General features: G+C 41.4%; 1 protein-coding gene across 1 annotated transcript in view; it reads left to right on the plus strand.

The window, feature by feature from the left end:
• Positions 1-25,699, plus strand: part of DERA (deoxyribose-phosphate aldolase) — a 91,502-nt gene extending 65,803 nt beyond the window's left edge. Inside the window, exons 7-9 of the mRNA XM_050969374.1 lie at positions 17,404-17,516; positions 21,135-21,284; positions 22,155-25,699. Coding sequence (XP_050825331.1) covers positions 17,404-17,516; positions 21,135-21,284; positions 22,155-22,211 — 320 coding nt within the window. The 3' untranslated portion in view covers positions 22,212-25,699. The remainder of the gene's footprint in view (positions 1-17,403; positions 17,517-21,134; positions 21,285-22,154) is intronic.
• The last annotated feature ends 1,466 nt before the right edge of the window (positions 25,700-27,165 follow it).

The following is a 27,165-nucleotide window of genomic DNA, read 5'->3' on the forward strand; positions in this document are numbered from 1 at the left end:
GCCATCTCCATGAGCTGGAAGGGACCCCAAAGGGTCATTGAGTCCAGCCCCCACCTTCTCTAGCAGGACCAAGTACTGATTTTGCCACAGATCCCTAAGTGGCCCCCTCAAGGATTGAACTCACAACCCTGGGTTTAGCAGGCCAATGCTCAAACCACTGAGCTATCCCCATCTGTGGGACTTCTGCATCAGCCATGAAATCCATCTGGAAGCTTGTCAAATCCCTGGTGTCAAGAACATGCTAGCGGATCACCACAGCAGGCCTTCTCCTCTCACCACGAGTGGTCGCTCCACCCAGAGGTAGCCTGAATGATCTTCCATAGATAAGGAACCCCCCAAGTGGACCTGTTCACCACCAGGTTAAACATGAAATGCCACCGGTTTTGTTTGCGGCAAGGTCTGGGCAAGGACTCCCTTTCTGCTGCCTTCCTCCTGTTGTGGTCAGGAAACCTGATGTACGCGTTCCCTCCAATTCTTTTCATCAGCAGGTCCTTGCAAAGATCAAGAGAGGCAGGGCACAGGTTATCATGATCACCGCGATGTGGCCTTGCCAGCACTGGTTTGGCACGCTCATGAACCTGACAGTGGCCCCTCCCTGGCCCCTGCCCAACCAACCAGACCTGCAGTCACAGGCCCACACTTGGCTCCTGCACTCCAACCTCATGTCCCTCCACCTCTCATTGTGGATGCTGCGTGGCTGAATCCAGAGGAGCAGACCTGCTCTCCCTCACACTCTTCCGTACAGTCTATCTTAGACTACCTGCTTCATCTGAGTAACCAGGGCCTGGCACACTTTTCCATTAGAGTGCATCTTGCGGCCATCTCCGCTTTTCAGCCACCGATCCAAGGACAGACTGTTTTCCCATGACATGACAGTCAGATTCTTGAGAGGGCTTGAGAGGCTTGTCCCACAGGTTACGGACCCCTGTCCCGCAGTGGGATATTAATTTGGTCCTCTCTAGGCTCAGTGGCGCACCCTTTTTCGCCGCTGGGTTCCTGCTCCCTTTCCCACCTGTCATGGAAGGTCGCATTCCTGGTGGCAGTGACATCAGCGAGACAGGTCTCTGAAATTAAAACCTTTACCCCAGGACCTCCGTACAAGGTCTTCTACAAAGATAAGGTTCAGCTGTGGCCTTACCCGGCCTTCCTGCCAAAAGTGGTCTCAATCTTCCATATGAATCAGGACATCTTCCTCCCAGTGTTCTGTCCCAAACCGCACAAGATCAGTGAAGTGAGGTGTTTTCATGCCCTGGATGTCCGGAGGGCCTTAGTTTTTTACTTAGAATGTACCAGGCCTTTCCGAAAATTGACTCAACTCTTCATTGCTACAGCGGATAGGATGAAGGGTCACCTGGTGTCCTTGCAGAGGATTTCCAATTGGATCACCTCATGCATAAGGACCTGCTACGACCTGACGGGGGTTCCGCTGCCACTGATTGTCAGAGCCACTCGCAGGCATCTTCAGCGTCCTTCCTCATGCACATCCCTATCCAGGACACTTGTAGAACCACAACGTGGTCCTCTATCCTCACATTTATTGCTCATTATGCCATCACTCAGTAGGCCAGGGATGACTCTGGGTTCGGCAGAGCTGTGTTGCAATCTACACGTCCGGGAACTCCTACCCACCTCCAAGGGTACTGCTTTGGAGTCATCTAATATGGAATGGACGTGAGCAAGCACTCGAAGAAGAAAAGACAGTTACCTTTTCTGTAACTGCTGTTCTTCAAGATGTGTTGCTCATGTTCATTCCACAACCCGTCGTCCTTCGCCACTGTTGGAGTTTCCGGCAAGAAGGAACTGAGGGTGGTGGGAGCCAGCAGGCACCACTCCAGAAGGCACCAGAGCCTATCCCCTATGGATATTGCTAAGGGAAAAAATCTGGCACCAGTACATGTGGCGAGCACGCACACCTATTATGGAATGGGAATGAGCAACACATCTCGAAGAACACCAGTTATAGAAAAGATAGCAGTCTTTTATTTGCTCAAGTCTGCTGGTGAGGAAAAAGTAGGAGTACAGCTAAGCCTCCAAAGGGGCTGTCCAAATATGCAGCAAGGGAAGACCTGAAATTTTTGGGTGGGAGTAGCTGGGTCTGACCCCTGGCACAGTCTGTGGTAGAAACAGGGGAGGCAGCAGCTGGGAAGAAGGGCGCTGCTGCAGGTTGCAGTGGAGAGCCAGGTGGGTGGTGTAGTGCAGGTCTGGAGCAGGAAAGGATACCTTTCTTTAGCAGCTAATTTCCCACCCCATATGCTGCATACATGGAAATCCAACTAAAATATACCCCAGATCATTCTCTTATGCAATGGGAGAGAGTCAACAGGCTGCATGGTACACTCCTTGAGGAGCTCAGTGTAAGGAAGAATGCAGCATACTGGCTGAGGATGCCTAGCAGCGGTATCACATTTCTTCCCTATGGCCATGCCCCCAGTGTTGCCTCTGCCTTGAGCAACATGGAGTCAGAACAGAGAGACCTGCATGCGAGATGGAGTAGCAGCACTTCGCTGGCAGCACAGGATACCCCTGGGCTTGGTGTAGTCTCCACTCTGTTGAAATGATACTATCTAGTATAGGTATGGATGAATGACCAAAACACATTGAAGGCAATAGTAGTGTTTCCAGTGAGTTCACTAGGCTTGGATCTGACCCAAAGGGAGACCTTTTATAAGTCTTCAGTAGTACGGTCCTAAAGCATGATCAGTCAATGAGATCACTCCATTTATATCTTGCCTACCATTCTCCAATTTGCTAAATATATCTTAGAGACTTGTCTTTGTGATAATGAAACCACCATCACAGTTATACAGTAAAACTGTGCTTTGTTTTACGCTAGTCAAAGGGTTGACAGCCTTTGTCATCTTACATCAGCATAATAACCCTCCCATATGGCTTATCCACAAGGTTTGAACCCAGGATCTTCAGCACAGATCTCTACCACTTGAGGGAAAAAGAGCAAGTGGTTCACTGAATCACCCACTGGAGCAGGATGCATAAGATACGCTGAACAGTGGGTTACACAGAGTAGCATTATGATAAGGTTTATTGCTACTGTTGTGAAGGGTCAACATTCTATTCATATTCTAGTGCTTAATACTTGCATAACATTTTTCATTTGATCATCTTAAAGCTCTTTGCAGCAAACATTAAGTAAATGATATATTTTCAATTTATAACCACCAATGCATAGAGGTGAGAATGCACCCCTATTGTGTTAATTGTCCTCATGAATGAAAGCTTGCTTTCCTATTAAATAATTTGTTAGAGTTTGTGCTAAAACTTCTGAAGTTTCATACCGCATCAAACTCAGAAATTATCACAGAGTGGATAGTTCTAGTCAGACATGCCATCAAAATAATATGGCTTCATAGCATAAACTTAGCATTTGTGAAGACTCTCTATTGAAGGTAATGGGTTGAAATAATTTTAAAACCTGTAGATATTATGAAAATCAATAGATGTACAGGGTACTGGTATCTTTCTGTGTTATATCAGGTTGTTTTTTATTACTTGAGCAGCAGCTAAATTTAACAAAACAAGCAATACATAGAAATAAATATTTAACTTACTGTATCTAGAAATTATAGAAATGCGAAATTGACTTATGAAATATTAAAGTAATTTTAAGAGATTGTTGGGAGGAACAATAGCTGGAAAACTCACCACCATTAAACGAAATTTAATACAGTTGTGGAAATAAAAGAGGCATGACTTTTTAGGGATTTTGTTTTGTTTTTGTTTTGTTTTTCTTTAAATGGGCTCGGTGTAGAGATCATGCTTATCTGATTTTGATGATCTTGAAGGCGTGTGCCTAAGGTAGCGGAATATGAAATTGACTTAAAAGAAAAACATGTTGAATGAGAAAATTGATTAGGAATTTGTTGTCTAGAACATCTTTGGTAGCAAAGCACGAAACATTGTCTGCATTCATTCAAATAAAACTGGTTTGTGATAAATAGCAGAAGAAATCTGAGTGATTCATAAAACATACAAATACAAAACAGGAAGTATACAAAAGGATAAACAAATGGCAAAATAAGATAGAAAAAAGAGACAGAAAGCTAATGCAAGTGAAAATATTCCAGTATAAAGAACCAAGTTAGTCATAAGGAGATTTTGTTAATCAATAAGGGTTTGATCTAAAACCTGGTGAATGACTCCCATTGACTTTCATGGACTCTTTCATCAGACCCTAAGGATATGTCTACACTGCAATTAAACATCCATGGCTGGCCCATCGGATGACTAGAGCTCACAGGGCTCAGGCTGTGGGGCTGTTTAATTTCAGGGTAGACATTTGGGCTCAGGCTGCAGAGCCCAGACTCTAGCCTAAGCCCAAATGTCTATGCTGTGTTAAAATAACACTGGAGCCCAAGTCCTGTGAGCCTGGGTTGTGAGTTCAATCCTTGAGGGGGCCATTTGGGGGCAAAAAACAAAAACAAACCTGTCAGGGTCCATACTTGGTCCTGCTAGTGAAGGTAGGGGACTCGACTCAATGACCTTTCAAGGTCCCTTCCAGTTCTATGAGATAGGTATATCTCCATATATTCATATTTTATTCTAGCCTTTTGTAACTGTTGTTCTTCAAGATGTGTTGCTCACGTCCATTCCATGGACCCACCCTCCTACTTCTCTGTTGGCGTTATCAGCAAGAAGGAACTGAGAGAGTGCTGAGCCAGCAGGACCCAGCACATGCATGAACAGCTCCAGAGGGCACTGGAGCTGGTCCTTCAGCTATCGCTAAGGGAAAAATCTCCGGAAACTGGGCACGCGGTGCTCACACACTTAGTCTGGAATGAACATGAGCAACACATCTCAAAGAACAACAGTTATAAAAGGTTAGTAACTGTTTTGGAGGGTTATTTTGCATGAACCATTAGCCAAAACATTAGAGAAGCGGAGACAAAAGAGGCTGACTTAAGGGCGAGCACCTGCTCTGTATGGTCTTAAGAGGTTGCGATGTTGCATCCCATAATGCTTTCTAGAAATATGCATATGAATGTAAATATGACATAACTGGAATATGTTTTCTGCTACATATGCCATGTAACACATCTTTGCAAAGGTTATGATCTGCTGAATATGTTCATCCCATTTGTAGGCATGTGTCATTTTTGTATTCGAAGTTATGAGTATTGTCTGTGTTCTTATTTGATTTTAAGTAGCCTCAGTGAAGAATTTGGTCAGCTTCTTGAGAAAAGACTATTCTCAGTAAGTGCCCAATCAAGAAACACTTAATCTAACAATAGACTTTGATAGACTCCAATCCACATCTGAGCTTTCCTGGGAACATTCCTGTGGAGAACTAAGTCATGCATGGACATGTGACTTGCCCAGGTGACTCAAACTCCATCTTGTGGAGGGGATTCTGCACAGGGGGAGGGAGCGGTTTCCACCCACAAGAGAGAGTCTATTTAAGCCCCTGGAAACCCCTCCATTTTGTCTTCAGCTGTCTCAAGAGGTAGCCTCTCCACCCCCAAAGGATACCTGAAACAAAGGACAGTAACCACAAGGGTGTGAGTAATTGCTGGACCCAGACTAGAAGGAGGCTAGTCTGTAAAAAAACTTATTGGAACATCTCTGAGGGTGAGATTTCATCTGTAATCACTTTCTTACTGTATTAGGCTTAGACTTGCGTGTTTTATTTTGCTTGATAATTCACTTTGTTCTGTCTGTTATTACTTGGAGCCACTTAAATCCTACTTTTTGTATTTAATAAAATCACTTTTTACTTATTAATTAACCCAGAGTATGTATTAATACCTTAGAGGACAAACAGCTGTGCGTCTCTCTCTATCAGTGTTATAGAGGGTGAACAAGTTATGAGTGTACCCTGTATAAGCTTTATACAGGGTAAAATGGATTTATTTGGGGTTTGGACCCTATGGGAACTGGGTGTTGGAGACAGGAGCACTTCTTAAGCTGTTTTGAGTTAAGCCTGCAGCTTTTGGGGGGACATGGTTCAAACCTGGGTCTGTGTTTGTAACAGGCTAGCATGTCTGACACAACCAGGCAGGGTTCTGAAGTCCTAAGCTGCCAGGGAAAACAGGCTTAGAGGTAGTCTCAGCACATCAGGTGGCAGTTCACAAGGGGGTTTCTGTGATCTATCCCATGCCCTTGTCTTTTGTACCACGCTTGAGAGTGTTGCTTCCAAAGCAGGCAAACAGGACGCAATGAGATTTGATATCTACATAGGAAAATGCTCTAGATTGACACAAATTAATAATACTTTGTGCCTATATTCTGTCACAACACGTAGTTATTCAGAAGGTATTGGAGAGCTGAGGCTAATATCTAATTCCTGGAGCTGTGGAACATGGATGCAAGGAGGGATTGAGATTATTTGACTGGGACTGGTGCACTGCAAAGGGGAGCTGAGAATGGAGCCATTTCAAACTGGAAAAAGTAACTAGCAGGGCACTAGGGGTGTTAGTGATGTATTTTCCATTCTTTATTGTTTATGGATGTGATTTTGATATGGCATATAGGTTTTCTGTGTTTTCATTTGCTAAATTGGGTTGGGCAACATATAAAGACCAGAGTAGTCAGTGAAATGTAGAAAGATTTAGATCAGCGGGATCCTACAAAGCTTGTAGATGCCTTTCTGCAGAGTGCTAGCTGCTACCACACTGATTTTATGTTAACTTTCTAGTGAATAATTTAAAAAGACCTGTTTATTTTTTAATAAAAAGGAAAGATATAAATTGTCTGAGTGTTCATAATGTTACTTACAGCTGCTATTGAGCAGATGTTGGGGCTTCTTAGTGGCATTTTAGACCAAAATAAGTTATAGAAATAAACAACAAACTTCCTTTTACTACCATTCTTTTCAGACTACTCCTCTGCCAAAATTTACAAGAAATGTATTTTTTAAACCACCTTATAAATATTTACCTTTCATGTGCCACTTTTTTCAGCACTTACATTTTAGTGATTATGAACTATTTTAATAAAGTTTTTAAGTAAGTTGACAAATCCAGTTCTTATTGAAATCAGTGGGATTTCCTCCCTTGATTTTATTGGTAGCGTCGGGGATGTGGGTTGGGGGGAAGGCTAGCCTTTTAGTTATTGCAAATACATCTGATAGTCACATTTAAACACTCTGTTATAAACACACACCTGGGGCAGCTGACAGTATGCTGTTTCATCTTGCATGTTTTAACTCTGCATAGTGTGATCTTATCAGGTTGATGAAATATTGCCTCCCATTACTAGCTGCCATTCTGTTTAATGTAGGTATTTTAGTTGCAGTAAGTTAAAAATGTAGCCAGCCTAATAGGTGCAAAAATATTAATATTTTGCACTTAGAGCCTTATTCAAGCCCTTGTTAGCCACCTAATTTAGATGGGAGATTCCGAGCACCCATAGCTTCTATTGACTTAAGTAGGCACTGCAAGTGCTCAGAACCTCTGAAACTCAGACCGCTTACTTGGGTGCATACGTCTATATTTAAGTGCTTAACTTCAGGCACTTAAGTTTGAAAATTTTAGCCAAAGTGTATGTTTAAAGATGACACAGTAAGTCAGTGGCTGGTCTAGGAATGAAACCCAGGAATCCTGATCTTTAGTTCATGCTCTAAACAGTGAAGAAAGTTAACTTAATTAAAAGCAACTGCTGTTCAAAAATGTACAGATCATGGTTAAACTCCTCTTTTATTGTTCATTTTTGTATAAATATTCATATGTTAGGTTATACATGAAGAAGACATGAAACATAGTAGTGGGTTTTATGATCCTATTTCAACACTAGATAACATAGATCACTCAGGACAATACTAAGTGTGAAACCTAAGCCGTGAAAAATTGTTCTTATGTCTGGAACAATACATCAGCTTAAATATTAGCAGGTGGTGACAGAGTTAAAGAATACACTCAGCTCAAAAGATCAGAGCCAGATTTTTCAAGCCTCTATTTCTCTGTGCTACTACACTGATTGGTTGTGTTTTTTATATAGTGTCTGCTAATATATACACTGCACAAAGCATATATAGTGCTGTATAGATAGACAGACGTTAGTGCTAATTTTTGCAGTATCACTGTATACCTTGAAATCACATGAGTATCCTACGGACAAAATAAGCCACGTCAGGGAGCTGATCATGCTCTTCTGCACAAGATCTCCTGTATTGTTGTAACTGCAGAAGATATACCTACTGACAAGTCTGTATGTTGGGAAACTTGGAGTGGAGATCAATATTTTACTTGGCCACTTTTCCTGTGTATGCAAATATGGAAAAGGTAGCCCGAAAGTGGCCAATATTGTCAAAGGCACTACCTTAATTTTTTTTTCCCCACACAAGACTGCCAATCTTTAGTTGATTTTTTTTAAAAAAAATTAAGACATTACACATACAGGCTCTTTGAAGGTTGACATTTAATAACTCCTTACCAAATACCTGGCAGGATTTACACATCTAATACAAAGAAGGTTTCATGTTCAGTTCCTCCCATCTGCTATATTTCAATGAGAGAAATTAAATGCCAAAACTCAAAATGATCTTTATTACTTTTTAAAATATTTTATATATTAAGATCTACATTTAAAAATAAAAATGTAGGTTTATAAAGTAGGGTAATATGCAAATCAAGTGTGAATATTTATTTATTCTTTTTAGAACGTCTTTTACAAAAAAAATGGCTGTTTAAATCAGACTACTAATTTTGTAATAGGAGGTGTTGGTTTGGAAGCCAGAGGATGGTTTGTAGCCTGTTACCAGATCAGGAATGGACACTGCTGACTAGTGGACCCAGAGAATCAAACCCCCAACATAGTGTTTAGCCATTCCCAGGATTATAGCCACTTCTGACAGATACCTGCAAGAGTATGGGTTTTTTGTTTGGTTTTATTTTAGTGCTGTGGTTAAATTCAGTCAGACTACAAGTATTACCAAACTGGGTGTTGATAAAGCATCCATGTGAGATACAAATACACAGTTTGACAGTAGCTAAGGCCATATGTAGCTGACTTTTCAAATGCATAGGGAGCCAAATCCCTCCTGTAGGGAAGTTAATTTACAGAGAATTTTATTCATTGAATTGCCAGTCCTACAAACCTTACTAATGGGAGTAGTGCCAACTCAGTCATAAGGAAGAGTTGCAGATCAGGCCCCAGAATTCTAGGGTAAATTCGTGTCTGCTAACATGCAGCAAGAGGGGGCATACATTCATTAAAAAAAACATTGACCCAAATGTTTTCCTCATCTCCATTGCCAGACCTTTAAGATTTGTAAAGGATCTCCCTTCTATGCTCCATCTTCCCTTTTATATTCTCCCATCTAAGAATCCTGTCACAAGGCCTAGAAGATGTCTTAGCTTCAAATTGGGGATGGCTGTGGCCAGAGATACACGGTGTTGGAAGTGCAACTGCAGTGGATGACAGCTAGGGTGCAGGAGAAAGGCAGCCAAATTAGTTGGGCCTTATGATTGGCGCCATAACTGTCATGATGCTACCTCCATAGTCTCCTTCACTGAGCAGAAGCTGACTACAGGAGAGACTCTGTCTTCTAAGTTTTCAGGCATGGCATATAACCTTCATGCATGGAAATCCCCTACCCTTCACGCCCCCCCCAATCAATTCTCTCGCTCTCTGAATTAGAGAGCAGGGACAGCATCTTAAAGTACTTTTATCATAAAATATTGAAAAAGTATTCAGGATGACATTGAAGTATCATGATCTTGGTTGTGTTATATATGGCTTTTAAAAGTTATGTTTAGAATTCATAGCACTTTCTAATCCTGAAGTAGACTAATTTTCTAGCTTGTTTTGTTCAGTACAGTGTATTTCTAAATCCATTTTAAGCAGCTATTTCTTCAATTTGAGTAATTTTCTCACAAGTTAATTGACAATGCTCAAGCATACCTGACTTTTAGTGTTAGCGAGTTTGGAACAAATATATTATCGGCATTAGAAAGCACAAAATTAAACCCAGTTGCTCAAATCATATGTAGCATATTACGCTATATACTGCTATTCTTCTAAACTATTTGTACATATCTATTACTTTCTTCCAAATCATAGTGTTACTTGTGGCAGAGCATATGTTGCTATAGTTACAAATGTTAGTGCCTAAAACGGGTGTAATAGAGGTTTTGCTGGACAATATCTTGTGCTACTAAACAATATTGATCTAAAACTTAGACAGTTAATAAATAATAAATAATATATAGAGTAGATATATTATACATATTATTCAATAGTTTTATTGTCTAGATATTTAGTTTAGATTACCCTAATATGAGCTAGTGAGTGACATAGTGCAATTCAGTTCAAGTAAAGATAGATTTTCAAACCAGTGCACCTAATTGTATGTTTAAAATGGGAAATCGCGTGTACTAGAATACTCAGAATTGGACACACCAGGGTATTTTCAAACATGATGAAAATGGCACATACCATGTCTCCATTATTTATGCTGCCCTGGTCAATAACAGAGCCAATTATGAATAATAATCACACAATTATTAGGTAAAAAAACATAGTATAGGCAAGCTTCCATTCTTGTTGGATAAGCTGAGGGAGTGTTTTCTAATGATTTCAGTAGGAGTGAGTGTGAGTATTTAGACTCATGGGCTCTCTTCCTGATCTCTACCTCTGTCTTACTATGTGGCCTTACACAAGTCACTTCACCCCTCTCAGTTTTTCCATCTGCAAAATGGGGATAATACCATACAGGGGTGTTTTGAATCTATATATAGATAAAGTGCTCTGAAACTCTTGAATGAAATACAAGTTTTACATTAGAAAAATGAAAACCTCAGCTAGGAAAAAATGAAATTTTCATTATACATGATTGTATTTATAAAGTATGTATTTTACCTCCAACTATGCCTGGTGAAGTTTGGATTGGAAGAATCCCTCTCAAAAATATTCAACATACAGGGCAAACTGGTGAATAAGAAAAGCTGATGTAGCTCTTCCTTTTGGATCGCTAAGAAGAACACATTTAAAATGAACATGCAAGAAACACAATACTAATGAACTGGTCCTATCCTATGGAGAACTGCAGTGACACTATAATTGTGCAATAGCTAACCATGAATGATTCTAATGCCATCATTCTCACCAGACATGATCTACGGGTGCAGCATCCTGCTCTGACCAGAGTTATTGTCTTGAGAGACTTTTGCATGAGGAAGGATTTCATGATTTGTGTAAGGCCCACAAGTGTCCCTAATCTTAATTACTGGTGATGATATGCAAGAAGGGAAGAACCCATTTTGACTCTTGAAGCCCAAGCAGAGGTGGCAGAACTAGCAATTAGAAAGGTCAGCCTTTTATTTATAACCAGAGCAAATATGATATAGGCTACCAAGAGACAGGGAGTGTGGAGTGCTCTGATGTACTTTTTACAGCCACTTTTCAGAGCAGAAATGCACTATGCAGTATTTAACAATGTAAATAACTTTACTGTAAACTAATAGAGCAAAATTTTCCAAAATAGTAACTTAGAAGTAGGCACATAAATACTTAACTAGTCTGATTTTCAAAGAGCTGAGCACCTAGCAGCTCCCACAGTCAAGCCACTTATTTAGATGCTTAAGTATGGACTTAGGAGCTTAACTTTAGGCACATTTTTAAACAATTTTGGCCATAAAACATGTATCCATTGTTGACAATATGTATTAATTACTCTTCAACACGTGGTACAATCACTGTGTGCCTATGTTAAGTCAGCTTGGCCCCCAGTCATTTTATATGTGACCTAGAGATCTTGTAGGGACATACATTTACCCCATATTGCCACGTGGTATTGTAACTGGGGTACAATAACAAAGAAATCTTTACAAGTGCTTTACTAGTAGTTATAGAGAATTGCAGTAAAATTTCCTATTATTTTTAAGTGCCAGCCACATCTTTGTTCTTTATTAAGAATAAGCAACTACAAGCAGTGTGCAATTATCAGGAGATAATCATGCCCGCAAGGCATTTGAGGTGCTTTGCAATCCAAAGGTTGTGATTACTCCATGATTGCTACACTGCTTATTATTTCTTATTGCTTAATTATAGAACCATAATATTGTTCCTGAAAACTGTAATCTAAACAACATTCGACAGTGTTAATCAGCTTCTCAATTACATTTACACATATAAGCACTGGTGAGCTGGAGCCGGTTTGCACTGGTTCACGCGAACTGGTTGTTAAATTTAGAAGCCAGTTTAGCACCAGTTGTTAAAGGGGTGGGCAAACTCAGGCCTGCTGGCCGTCCCGGTTGGCCTGCCTGAGCCCCTGGCTGGGGAGGCTCCCCTGCCTTCCCCTCTCTTGCAGGGGCTCAGCATGCCACACCACCGGTGCCAGCACTCTGGACTGCTTCTGGGCAGCTCTTGCCGCTTTGAGCGACAAGGTAAGGGGGTGGGACTGTGAGCTCCAGCAGGCTGCGCGACATTCATACACGCTGCCCTGAGCAGCATGGTAAGGGGGCTGGGCTAGGGCTGGGAGAAGGGGTTCGATAAGGGAAGGGAGTGGTTGGAGGGGGCGAAGGTTCGGGGGGGCCGTTAGGGGACGGGAAACGGGGGTGTTGGGTAGGCATGAGAGTTCCGGGGGATCTGTCAGGCTGGTGGTGGATGGGTTCGGGGCAGTCAGGGGACAGGGCAGCGGTAGCACTTCGGCCACGGGTTGTTCACTTGCTCCGGGTCTTCAGTGGCACGGAAGAACCCACCGCTGAAGTGCTGCTGAAGACCTGGTAGGAACCGGTTATTAACATTCTGGCAGCTCATCACTGGATATAAGGGATCTTTGCTATGTAAAGTGAATTGGGGAAGTATGGAAGGATGGTCCAGTGGTTAGGCCACTAAACTGATACCTGAGTGTCTTGATGTTCAATTCCCTGCTCTGCCATAGATTGGCTATTTGGCCTTAGGCAAGTGAGTTAGACTCTCTGTTCAGTTGCCATCTCTACAGTGGGGATAATAGCATTGCCCTACCTCATGGGAGTACTGTGAGAATAAGTTACAACAGTAATGGGGCCATACAAGTACCTAAGATAGACAGTGTATCTGTCTCTACCTCTGGTAGAGCTCATCCTCATGTCTAGATGCTGCTAAACCATCCTTACTAGGTACTGCATCTATTTCTGGCTCACAAAGCTTTTCTTCTGAAAAGTACACTTTTTTGCTTTTGAAATGCACCAGATTGTACTAAATAGCAGTATCTCCCTGTCACAGGGTCAACTCACCACTGGTAGCACCTCCTGCTGGTCATCTGAGAGATTAGCTCTAGCCAGGCATTGTGCCCTCCTCCGGTGGTATCTCTCTCACCGTCCTCTCCTCCTGTGGCCCCTCTCGCTCCAGAAACAGCAGCCTCCTTCTCATGACTCAGCCCTCTGTCTAGGTCATTACCTCTGTTTCCCCCCTTCCGGGGTCCCTAAGTCTTCCTTCAGTCTTCCCTTGTCTGTTGACAGCTTCCTGGCTTTATAGACCCTGTCTGTTCCTGCCCAGCTGAACCTGTTTTCAGTTCCGTGCTCCTTAGCTCACGTTCCAGATACAGCCTGTGGAGTTAGTTGTCCTGCCTGGCCTTCTTAACCCCTTCCAGTCTTGTGTGGGGCAGACATCCCATCACACTTCCCTTACATCCCCAAAATAAATAATTAAATCCTGAAGACAGAGATCCCTACAGGGCTATCTCACTCTTGTAACCACAGCGTTGCAAACTATTCCATTCAAATAACAGATGTTTGAACCCTTTTGTCAATCTTTTTTTTTAAAAAAACATATAGGTTCCTAAGTTCACACTGAGGTACCTAAATACATGGCCTGATCTAGCAGCTCCCAGTGTAGCCAATGGGGATTTTCAAAAGTGCTGGGTACTCAGTGTTTTGTAAATTAGGACACTTAGTTAGCACCATAGTCCCTTGTTCTGTATAATTAGGGCCCTACCAAATTCACGGCCATGAAAAATGTGTCACAGACCATGAAATCTGGTCTTTTGTGTACTTCACCCTATACTATACAGATTTCACAGGGAAGACCAGTGTTTCTCAAACTGGGGTCCTGACCTAAATGGAGTTGTGGGAGGGTTGCAAGGTTACTGTAGGAGGGTCGTGGTATTGCCACTCTTACTTCTGCGCTGCCTTCAGAGCTGGGTGGCCAGAGGGCGGCGGCTGCTGGCCAGGCACCCAGCTCTGAAGGCAGCGCCCCACCAGCAGCAATGAAGAAGTAAGGGTGGCAATACCATGCCATGCCATCCTTACTTCTGCACTGCTGCTGGCAGTTGCACTGCCTTCAGAGCTGGGCTCCCGGCCAGCAGCCACCGCTCTTGGCCACCCAGCTCTGAAGGCAGCGCTGCCAGCAGCGCAGAAGTAGGGGTGACAGTACCATGACTCCTCTACAATAATCTTGCAATCCCCCCACAACCTCCTTTTGGATCAGGACCCCTGCAGTTACAACACCATGAAATTTCAGATTTAAATACCTACAATAATGAAATTTTCAATTTTTAAAATCCTATGACTGAAATTGACCAAAATGGACCATGAATTTGTTAGGGCCCTATGTATAATATAGCATGCAAGCATACTACTGAGAATGCACAAAACTCCATTGAAGTCAATGACTGGGATTTTCAAAGCTAGCTAAAGATTTTGAGCACCCAAATCCCACTGAAATGCAATGGGAATTGGGTGCCTAACTCCCTTCAAGCTCCACTGAAAAACCTAAACAAAATGGTTCTGCATTGGCACAGCCTTCCACCTGTGCTCTGCATGATCTGGAATCAGAGCCTATATAGGGACCTAAGGACCAGATCCTGAAAGATATTTAGGTGCCTAACGACTTAAGCACCTACATACATTTGAAGATCTGGACCTAGAAGCCTAATTTTAGACACTCGTTTTTGAAGATCAGTCTTAGTATTTCATTGAGTCACTTTCTAATTCACAAGCTATTTAGAAATGTATTTGAAAACTTGCCTTTGTGTATGTGCATTCATAAAAGGGAGGCTAGATGATGGTTATAGGTTCAAAATGATCTGAATCACCTGATCAAACTCTTGCTGAATTTTTGTCAGTAGCATGTTTTTTGTTTTTTACAAGTATAGAAAACACGGAGCTGGTGAATAATGTCACCAGAAACTCCAATTACAAGGTTGGTATGAATTCCACTTAGTGGCATGCTCCTTAAAGCAGTGGTCGATTTTTAAATCCCTTTTTTTCATAAGTGAAATATAAAATGTTAATAATACCTTTCCCTGTAGTGCTCTCTGGTAGCATACATCTTCTGGGTTCTGCAAGATTCTTTATGGAGTCCTGCTAGCAAGCTCTTGTATCATAAATAGAATTTGTTCATGAAAAAAAAATGTATTGTTTTCATTGTTAGGAGGTGATGCTAAATTGGCTGTATGTTTGTCTAATGATCACATCCAAAAGCTGATTATTCTGATAATAGCCTTAAGATATTATTTAAAAATAAATAAATAAATAAATGCATTGCTTTTCTACTAATAATAGTTTTTAATCTCTTCTTGTTTCTATGAAGTCAGTGAAATTTTCAAAATTGAATAATAATTTGATCCGTTAATCTTTTGAAGCTAGTAATTTTATTTTCCCCTCTTTGCAGTCTCTGAGGCTCGCAAATGAATAGAGCTTCATTACTGGAGTCTGCATTTAATAACCATTATCCATTATCTTGTAATTAAGACTCCCTGTAACGAATCATGAGGACAATGCAAAAATACATAGTACATTTCTTTAATGAACTGGAAAATGTTCATCTTGTTCTATTTAGTAATGAGTTGCTGAATAGTCGTTAAATCCACTGGAGAATGGAGCTAGATGGATTTTGAAGACTATCTTGAGTTTGTGGTTAATCTATTAGAATTAAAATTTCATCTTCTATTTTTATCAACAGCTGATTAGAAGTCATTCTGTTTGACCAAATTGATTAGAAGACCATATACAAGGGCAGCTGTTGTTTAATGAAAGTTTTTAATGAAACTGTACCATAGAGACTTGTAATTATAAGACTTATAAAAGCTTTGACTTACCTTGTACTGTGGTGGGGAGAGGAAGTATTGTAATGAAGGACTTAAATTCTGCACTTAAAAGAAAAACTGAAAAAATATAATTTGATAGTGTTAAAGTTTCATTTCCATTTTAAAAAAAAAGATGTGACCATCAGGTGTATACAGTGGGCTCAATCCTGCTCCCTTTTAAATCAGAAGAAAAATTCTGATTTCAATGGGAGTGGCCCCAAAGCACATAACTTGTTTAGTGTTTGGGTGTCCGTAACTCTTTGTTTGCAGTGTTGTTGTAGCGATGTTGTTCCCAGGATACTAGAGAGACAGGAAGGATTAGGTAAGAACGGAAGTTGGTCCAATAAAAGAGATTACCTTTTCCATCTTAATTTTTTGCAAAGTTCAGTCAATTGTTAAATTGCATGCCCGTGGTGTTAAGAAGAGTTTCTGTGTTGCCCCATCTGGTCAAAATGTGATCTTCATCAGATGACACAGCTTACATAGCAATTGGTCCGTTCAGTACTTGAATGGGAAACTTACAGGGAAACCCATGGTGTTGTGGGATGTGGTGTGATTCAAGAGATGGCCTCCTTTGCTTTCCTCTCATAGTGAAACTGATCCAGATTACTGCTAGAAGGCATCGTGCTGCTGAAGATGCCACTGTTCAGATGAGATATAAAACAAACCCTGAGCTAAATTTGATGTCAAGGTGTAAGCAGATGTAATTTGATTTAAATGGGAGCGGCAGGCTTACCCTATGGTTGAATTGCTCTCCCGGACTACTTTTGCTAGTTAAAGAGCCTGCAGTTTCCAGGGCTCCAGCCTGCTGCACTGAAGTCAATGGGAGTGATGTTATTGAACTGTATGGGAACAGCATCAGACACGGCTATGCTCACATCCCTCCCCCTCCAAAAAAAAGTAGTATTTTGCAAACTGAGTACTGTGTTGCAGGATTCACTTAAGACAACACTGAAATGCAGCCGGGTACAACCAGCACTTCACAAGAGCTCAGGCCACAAAGTGAAGAATAACATTGTATTCAAATGAAAATGCAGAGTGAAATAAGCTAGGAACCAAGGCTAACTGTCCATTTCTTTAGAATGTTTCTCTAATGCCTACATGTATTACTGACCATGCATTTAAATGTCGTATATCATAACATTAGCTGATTGGCACATGAGCGAGGACAGATTGTGTTCTGATGGCTAGAGACAGGAATTAATCATAGAAATACCTAGGTTCTCTCCCCCGGTTGTTCTTCTGAATTGCTCTGAAACTTTGAACAGGACTCTTAACCTCACAGTGGTTGAGGTTCCCCAGCTGTAAAATAAGGATAATTCTTACATTACAGGGGTGATGTACGGCTTAATAATGATTGTAAAATATGAAAGGAGCTATATATACATGCAAAGAATTACTGTTATTATAAAACTACCATGGAGTTTTCTGTTCCTTTTAAGGTTCTGATTTTATTAAGACCTCTACAGGAAAAGAAGCAGTTAATGCCACCCTTCCAGTAGGCATAGTCATGGTGCGAGCTGTTAGAGATTTCTACTGGAAAACTGGCAACAAGGTAATTCTTACTTTCGGAATCTTTTGTGTAAATGAAAACAGTGTCATTGAGAAGTTGAGGTAAAACCTGAATATTTTCAAAATACAGAACATATGGTTGGTTGGTTGGTTGGTTGGTTGGTTGGTTGGTTGGTTGGTTGATTGATTGATTGATTGATTGATTGATTAACATATATCTTAGTTTTCATATAGGTCAAGCTGGAACTCAACTTTCCTTATAGCTGCCTCTTTCTAATTGCTTATAAAAATGTTCCTCTTTGGCTGAAACTTCCTATGTTAAGTCTCAGTTAAAGAGGAATTTTTGCCCCCTGGGAAAATGTATGCAGCATCCATTCAGTCCCCATTGCATATATATATAGTGTTTTGGTTTACTAGTTAGGCTGTTTAAATGTGAATTTTAATAAATAGTGGGGCAGGTCCTCAGCTGATGGAAATTGGCCAAGATCCATTGAAGTTTATGGAGCAACACAGATTTACATCAGCTGAGATTTGACCCAATACATGCAATACTTGTAAGTAAAATGTTGTATCTTCTGACTTGATTAATTTATAGTCTCACCCCAAGTACAAATTCTACTGCTTTCTTCTTGGCCACGTAGAGCGGGGTGGGCAAACTATGGCCCGGGGGCCACACCAGGCCCTTCAAACATTTTAATCTGTCCCTTGAGCTCCTGCTGGGGAGCAGGGTCCAGGGCTTGCCCCTCTCTGTGCGTGCCATGGCCCCGTGGGACTCCCGGAAGCAGCGGCATGTCCCCCATCCAGCTCCTATGCATAGGGACCGCCAAGGTTCTCTGCACGCTGCTCCTGCCCCAATGCTGCCCCACAGCTCCCATTGACTGGGAACCACGGCCAATGGGAGTTGCAGGGGCAGCATCTGTGGACGAGGCAGCGCACTGAGACACCTGGCTGTGCCTTCATGTAGGAGCCAGAGCGGGGGATATGCCGCTGCTTCCGGGAGCTGCTTCAGGTAAGCGCCACCTGGAGCCCTAGCCCCTTCTCGTGCCGCAACCCCCAACATGGTATGTTCTAACAACACACCTTTTATCCTAGTCTGTATGAGACCTATGTGACGCCATTGACTATTTCCCTGCATATATATGTGTGTTTGTGAGGGAGAGAGAGAATTAGATGTAAACTGACTTTATATCCTTCTATTAACTGAAGACAATTTTATCAGTGACAAGAGATTTCTATTTGGTTCTTTTAAAAAACTAATTCTGCTGCTGTACAGAAGCTTTCTAGCAAGGTGTGAGCCGGCAAAAACAGGTTAATACAGAAATTAAACTTTTTCAAGGAAAGGAACAGGTTGCAGAGTAACATTTATTGAATGATAAGCTGTGGTAGTGATATGAAAAGCGTGCAGTATAATGGGAAATAATCTTTTCCTGTCATTATTGAAGGACACACACAAATTGGTTTTTCTGTTGGGAAACCCCCAATCCAGAAAAACATATTACTTTTAATAATATAAGGTGAAGAGAAAATTCTCGAGGAGATGAACTTATTAAACAAAATAATGAAATGCTGTGAACCAGCAGGAAAAAGGCAGCTAGATTTTATGCAGCTCTTGAATTAAATATCTTTTTTTTTCTGCATTTTTATGGCAGTCAGATGTGCTCTTTGGAAAGCTGGGAAATGAAGGCAAGGATAGGCCAGTCTTTGCCAGCTCTTTGCAAAAATAAAAACTTTTTTAGAATACTCATATTGAACAGGAAAAATTGTGCAAGTGTTATTTTTAATTTCTCTACCCTCAACCTTTTTTAAAGAAAATGTGAAGTTTACTTGTTTTAGCCACAGATCATCTCAGAGAGCTTTGACACTGGTAGGAAGAATCTAATGAGATTTTCATTAGTTTTTCCCTTTGTGAAAGACAAACGGACACTGTATACCCTTTGCTTTAATTCTTTTGCATTGCAGATGTTTTTCCAGTTGCTGTGGTTTGAATTATTTTTGGAAAACTAGAGCTATTACATTCTCTCTCTCTCTCTCTCTCTCTCTCTCTCTCTCTCTCTCTCTCTCTCTCTCTCTCTCTCTCTCTCTCTCTCTCTCTCTCTCTCTCTCTCTCTCTCTCTCTCTCTCTCTCTCTCTCTGCATTTCAGATTCAGCTGCTTTTCCTGTTTTACCTTTTAGAAATAGTGTTGTTAGAATGCTTCAGTGTGAGAGAAATATACTTCTTCTACAAGTTTGTTTTGCTAAATTACTATAATCTTTACCAAATACGTAGTTCAATGATTTATTTTTTTAAATTCCAGTAAATTTTCTTACGGATCTCACTGTATTCTCTAGAAAATGGGATTCATGCTTTCCAGGCTATAACTGCTTCAAATATTTAGCAGATTGATAATCCTCTTAGGGAGTGAGAGCGTAAGGAGAAAGCAGAATAAAAGGGAAAAAATGGAAGGAGGAAGATCTCAGGGCTCTCTGAGGAGAATCTTCCTGGAGCGGAGGGAATTGTGAAAGCACCACTATATACTACACTGCAGACTATCCAGATTGTTCCTGCATTACATCAAATACCATCGAGCCTGCTTCTTATTCTCTTTGCTTTTCAAGCTTCAGGGCATATGTATAGACCACTGCTGAAGGCAGGATAATGAACTTGATGGATAAATGGTCCATTCTAGTGTAAGAACTCCTAGGCTCTTAAGGACTGTGATGTGGACGGATTCTGCAATCCTAAATGTGTATTGCTATGCAGCCGACATAGGACGCAGAATGTGTTCTCTTAACACAGCATGCATTTTTTAACTTCAAATCTACATTGTTTCATATATTGCAGGCCCTACATTTCAGTTCTGATAAAAAACACATTCTGTGGATGTTCCCTGGAATGACAGTATTTGCCAAATTAACAGACAAACAAAACTTCATATGTCTAGCAGGGACAGACCCAACTTGGTGCATCCCTCTAGAAAGATTTATTATATCCAGGCAATTAACTGTATATTAATTGTAGTGTACTAAATATAGCTTAAAAGTACAGACTGGTAGCATATACAGTAATTATCATGCATGCGCTTTCAGTAAAATATAGAAACCTCTCAGTTGTTGACAGATAACTCCCATTGCATACAGACCTCTTCACTTCCACATCTTTGAGGAGATGTTTGTGTGTGTGTTTATTATTAGACATTTAGAACTAGATGGTGACTGTGACTGTGCCTCCGCAAAGGAATAAGAATCATCCTTTATACCCCTACATCAGCTACCCAGAACTTGGGAACAGGCATGTAAGAGTTGGAGACATTACCGATCCTCTCTCTCTTTCCCCAGAGCACGTGAGTGGGGGGTGGAGGGGTGGCTGGGAATGCACAGTCTTGCCTCTACCCCAGTCTCTCATTGGGGTTCCAGAAGCAAGGAGGAAGCAGGAAGGGAATTGTACCTTTCATAGGGGTATCTGAGGCACAAAGCCTTCCAGGACTACTCCTGAGTTGGTGCAGCTTACACACTATTGCTTGTTCAAGGTTTTGCCTAAATTTAGAACCTAACCCATAACAGAGTCTTGGCTGTACATTGTGGACATTTCCCAGCTGGAAATATGCAGATTTTCATTTCTCCTAAAATGAAGACAAATCACTGAAAATTAATAGTATTTTGTGTGTATTACACTTTTCTTAAGGTTGGATTTAAACCTGCCGGAGGCATTCGTACTGCAAAGGATGCTCTTACCTGGCTCATATTGATGAAGGAGGAGCTAGGAGATGAATGGCTGAAATCAGACCTCTTTCGCCTAGGTGCCAGTACTTTGCTGTCCGATATCGAGAGACAGGTTAGTTCTGTGATAGCAGGGGACTGGATTTGAGGCCCCAAGAAGGTTCCTTCCAGTCTTGGTTGAGAGAGAACATTTTTTCTAGAAAATGTTTGCTTATTGCTTTCATGAAATATGTATTCCACACCATTTCAAGGATAATGGAGCACAATTCTAATTACTTAAGAACTACAATTTTGCTTCCCTGCTGAATTTCTTTAAATCTAGCTTGTTGCTACAAGGAGTCATTAGGGGGCTTCCATGATCCAATCAGTCTGCATTGCCTCCCTAGGCAGCTACCTGGGCCAGGCTCACAGTGCAGAGCAGAGAGAATCTGCTCTGCTGGCTTTCAACCACTCGGAGTCACTCTGCTGCTGCTGAGCTCCAAAGCCTGCAGCTATGCCATGTTTGTTTCTCACCCTTCGTGAGAATGTGTTTGCAAAGGAGAGATGTGGCCAGATATTGGTACCTGCCTAGGAACTGCTTGCCTGCCATGCCAGTGATGTAAGATACAGCCCTCTGCAGTAGTAGCAGCATACAGCAGGAGATTTTGCCTCCTCCTACTGAACAGCCATAGGGGAGAGGGCCGTGTTACACCCATTCTAGAGTATTCATCTGCTTCTAGTGCCCATAGAGTTTACAATCTCTAAAGCAACCAGGAGCATATGATAGGTGGGGGAGAGGAACATAAATAAAAAGTACATTTTATATTCAACATGGGTCTGTTCTGAGGCCCATTGTAGTCAGTAGAAATCTTTCTACACACACACACACTTTAAAATATGTTAACACCCAACTGCCCCTCAGCATGTCATTAATTTGTTGGCTAATGATATCTTTTTAATTTTTAGTTGTGTATGATACCATTATAAATTCTCCTTTTCCTTGCAGATATACCATCATGTGACTGGCAGATATGCAGCTTACCATGACCTGCCAATGGCTTAGCCATATGAATAATTCAGGATGATGTTTATGAAGAGAATTTAAAGAAAATAATGTCCTAAAGTCTGTCCTGCAACGGAGTCCAAAAGTGCATATAAAAGAACCAATTCTCTGTCTTCATATTTTTGTTGTATTTAAAAATATGTTCAAGTCTAGTCAGTGGTGCTTGAGCCAAAATGGCGGGATTTGGAGGTGTGTAAAGTAAATCTGAAATAGTTAGTAAAGATTTGCAGTGTTAATAACATAAAGTCTTCCTCAGACCAGCCTGAAAAGCATATCAGTGGCAATGATAACATTGTAATACTATGAAAAAGTTTTAAATCGCCTAGTAATACTTTCCAGGAGCCAAATATGAAGTATCTGTGGAATGCTACAGATCTCTAATTACTTTCAAGAGCTACAGATTTTGCAGGTTTTTTCCATGTCAGTTAGGCTGCAGCTTTAGCCATAGACATGTTGCTCTATTAATTGTGTGATAGACCCAGGCCAGTTGGGTACAGCAGAATAGCAGAAGGCAGATATACTGGCCACTGGATTAGCAGTTTTCTGTTCCCTGACTGACCAGAGCAGGGGCTGCTCCAGGCTAATGAGAACACCTGACTCTAAGAGTCAGGTGAGGCCAGTCAGTTAATGTGACCACCTGACTCTAATTAAGGCCCTGCTGAAACTATGAAAAGGGCTCACTCCAGTCAGACAGGGAAGAGCCAGGGGCGAGGAAGTGCGGCAGAAGGACTGGTTACTGAAGACATCCCCAGACCATCGTTAAAGGAGCCCTAAGGTAAGGGTGAAGACGGGAGAAGCAGGAGAGCAGTGGGGAAGTGGCCCAGGGAAATGTAGCAACTGTGGCAGTGAAAGGTTGGCTGCCAACAACTGCTACCATTAGGGTCCCTGGGCCGGAACCCGGAGTAGAGGGTGGGCCCAGGTTCCCCCTCAACCCACCACTACAGGAACATCTCCTGGGAGGAGAAGTCAGGCCCCTGTCAGGACAGGAGGCTGAACAGAGACTGTGGGAGTTCTCTCACCAATCTCCTTGCAGGCCTATGATGAAAAGGGCTCAGTAGATTGTAACCCTGGCCCTAGAGAGAGAAGGGCTACGTGGAGGGTCACAGTGAGCCACTGAGGCTAGCATAAACCGCCTAGAAGCGTAGGACCCATGGGAGCAAGGTCAGAGCTCTGCCACAATTGTTACTTAAATCATATTTCAGACACTGTAATTGGAGACAATGAAACTTGGCTATATTTTTAAAATAAAGTGCCATTGTAGCTAAAGCCAAATTTTTCAAACTTGAGTAGTTATAGTTAGGTATCTACATCCCTGATTTCCAGAACAGCTAAGCAGCCACGGTTGCTACTGATGTTAATGAGATCAGAACCACTGAAAATCAGGGAATCCGTATCTCAATGCCTAAATATACATTCAGATGCCTATCTTTAGACACTCAAGTTTGAAAATTTCAGCCTAACTTGCTTGGCAAAAACCTAATTTTTAAACACGTTCATGCAGAACTTTGCATTTTAATGTACAGGTTCAGAGTGTCAGTTTCTGAATGTTGCTGCTGTACAAGAACTTACAGGCTGAGTTTTCGACTTTGTCTAAAAACAACTTACTTTTGACATTTTTAAAATGTATATGTAAAAAGATAAGTTATTTGAGAAGTATCCTATACACAGGGCTGCTCCCTGTCTTTTACACATTGGGTAAAGTAGTGTTTATACTTACAGCACTGTAACAATAATACCCAACTCACTACCCATCTGCTGATCAAACTTTAGTGAGTTGAATGTACTATGTCATCACTGCATTCTTCTTGGTAACTAGAAATATGGTAAATCTTGATTATCTCATTGCTGTAACTAGTCCCACTTACTTCAACGGAACTAATCGTGTGATTAAGGTGGAAGGGATTTAGCCACATATCAAACTGCTAGTTTCAAGGAGATTCTTGTAATGTAAAAATCAAGATTTGGTTTATTTAATATTGAAGTTCTACCAGAGTTCCAGCGCTTTAAAGTAGCCTACTGTACTATTAGACAAATGGATACGCTGAACAGCAGGAAAAATGGAGTACAGCATTTACAGAGACTATAATCCTATATGCAATACTTGGTACTAGAAAATGTGTTTTAAGCTGATTTCCTAGCAGGCAATAGAGTCCAAGTGCCTCTGACCTTTTCTGGTTTTCTCCTGCAGCACACAAGAATCAGCCTCTTAGATTGAGCTGTGTAGCCATATTCTTTTTCAAAATGAAGGTGGTGCTTTTTATCACAGAGCTTCTCTCAGACTTCATTGCAAGTCTTTATGAAGGAAAATTCCAGTTCTTGGGTAGAATAACTTTGTGGCAAAATTCTGCTCCTGTGCCTGAGCGCCCAGGCTGTGGAGAAAGGCAAAGGTATAGCCCAATGCAGCCACTTCACATGGAATAGGTGGCAGGCTAATATCACTTGCTGCTGTTAAGGGCTTGTCTATATTACCCCCTGGATCGACCGCTGAGCGCTCTCCCATCAACTCTGGTACTCTACCAGGGCGAGAGGCGCAGGCGGAGTCGACGGGAGAGCGTCAACCATTGACTTACCGCAGTGAAGATACCATGGTAAGTATATCTAAGTACGTCAACTTCAGCTACACTGTTCATGTAGCTGAAGTGGCGTAACTTAGATCGATTTCTCTGCCCCCTCATCCTGCAGTGTAGACCAGGCCTAAGTCACAGTCAGAGAAGAGCAGCCATAACATGTAAACCATAACATGTATGCAGCATATTTTTGAATTTTTATACCAAACCATTTCAGAGGAGGAAAAATGTAACTTCTGTGCTAAGACCTTCAAATCCCAATATTTTGGCCTAAAGCTATTTTTGTAATTGCTAAATTTCAGACATTTTTGTAAGAATTTATGTACAACATAGGGACTAATAGCATTCTGAGATCCATAGATGAAGAGTGCTGTATAGGTGCTGATACAGTTAAAGGACCAGTTGCTGCCACCTTCACTACTCACAATGAGTACCTTGCTTTGCAAGTAATCTCATTGATTTCAGTGGGGCTACTCCTATAATTATGTATTACCTAGTCTAAATAAATGTGGCAGAATATGCTGCATAGCATAGTTAGGTGCCAAGCAAAATTGCACACAAAATTCTGCCAGTGCACTCCCAATTCTTGATCCGCATCACCTGTTGTCCCAGGTTTGTTTTATTTTGTTCTTTTCTTTGTCTTTAGACTCCCATTATACAGCCATTGAAGTAAACCTAGATTTAAACACAGCCTTTTGCAACTCCTCTGAGCCATCCACTGCTCCTCACGTCTTTTCTTCAAGGTGTTAAAAAAAAATGACCCAACTAAAATATTCAACTCGTGGACAATCAATATTTTGAAAAAGCTGAACTTCTAGAAAGCATCATCTGCCCACATTTTAAATGCTTCTGTCTTGGAATTTGTGATACACTGAGAAAGGAGGAAAATGAATAAAAATAAAAGTGATTACATTAAACCTGTTTTGTGCTTTGTTTTTTAATAATAAACAGTCTGCTGGTGTTATGTGACTGGCCCTAGGTTTGTACTGCCTCCTCCAGCCTCTCCACTGCTACAGCCATTTCCCATTTTCTGACAACCGCTTGAAGGATATTAAGGTCACACTGTCAAATAAATCCCTGAGGAAGATGAGCCCCTGCCTAGGTTATTATGATGGTATCAGCTGCTGCCAAGAAACACAGGACAGACTGTGCCTGAAGTCAGTTACTAACTGGAGATAGCCTGCATAGAAAGTTTGGCACCATATATGAAGAACTCCAAACTTTGGGAAAGTTCAGATCCAAGGTTATGTTCTGCCCATTAGAGACACAGCAGCCAACTGTGCAGTTCAGCTCTAAATACAAAGTTCCAGAGTTCATGGGATGATATGATGCAAAGGCTGTTTCAAGTCATGCTGTAGTTCTAACATGTAAAACCATTATTTTTAAATGAGGACATTTTCAGTGCCCTGTTATTGATTTGGGATCTTAGTGTACTTTTTTAAGCATTTTAGTTTCTTTATTAAGAAAAAAATTCTTGCCATAGAGAATCAAGTGAAAGGCTGTACAAACCAAGCTCAGAACATTTCTAAGATGCTGCATGTGCCGACATGCATGGCAAAAAAGGATTGTTTTCAGTTGTTATATTTTATAACAAAGAAGGAACTTCAATAGGGATTATATCCCAGGTGTAAATTTCAGATTGTGTAAATTGTATTTTGACAGCTGTAATGCCCTTATAGCAGAAGTCCACCATCCATCCCCTTTTCTAAAGTAAACAACCAACCCTGTACATTGTAAAACATAACATCAGGACAACCTGATCTACTTTTAATTTTACTTTGCTCAGTTAGAACTTTGGCTTCTTGCCTCTGTCATGGTATGCACCACCACTCTGAACCTTAGTGTCCAAAAGATGGGGTACCAGCATGAATTCCTCTAAGCTTAATTACCAGCTTAGATCTTGTAGCGCTGCCACCAACCAGGACTTGCAGTGCCTAGTACACTCTGGTCCCCCCAAAACCTTCCCAGGGGAACCCAAAACTCAGACCCCCTGGATCTTAAAACAAGGAGGAACTGACTATCCCCCTCCTCCTTTCCCCCTCTTAGACTTTCCCTCCCTGGGTCGTCTGGAGAGGCTTCACCAACTCATGGGTGAAACAAGATCCAAATTCCTTGAATCTTAACACAAGGAAAAATAAACCCTTCCCCCCACCGTGTCCTCTCCCAGGCTTTCCCTCCCTGGGCTATCCTGGAGAGATAGACAGATTCAAGCTCTGTGAATCTAAAACAAAGGGAAATTTGCCTCCCCCCCCACACTTTCCCCCCACCACTCCCTGGTGAGTTTAGACTCAATTCCCTTGAGCCTTAACAAGGGGGGAAAAAAATCAATCAAGTTTTTTTAAAAGGAAAGCTTTTAATAAAAGAAAGAAAAAGTAAACATTGGCTCT

Source organism: Gopherus flavomarginatus, chromosome 1 (genome assembly GCF_025201925.1).
Source record: "Gopherus flavomarginatus isolate rGopFla2 chromosome 1, rGopFla2.mat.asm, whole genome shotgun sequence".
Classification (NCBI taxonomy): domain Eukaryota; kingdom Metazoa; phylum Chordata; order Testudines; family Testudinidae; genus Gopherus; species Gopherus flavomarginatus.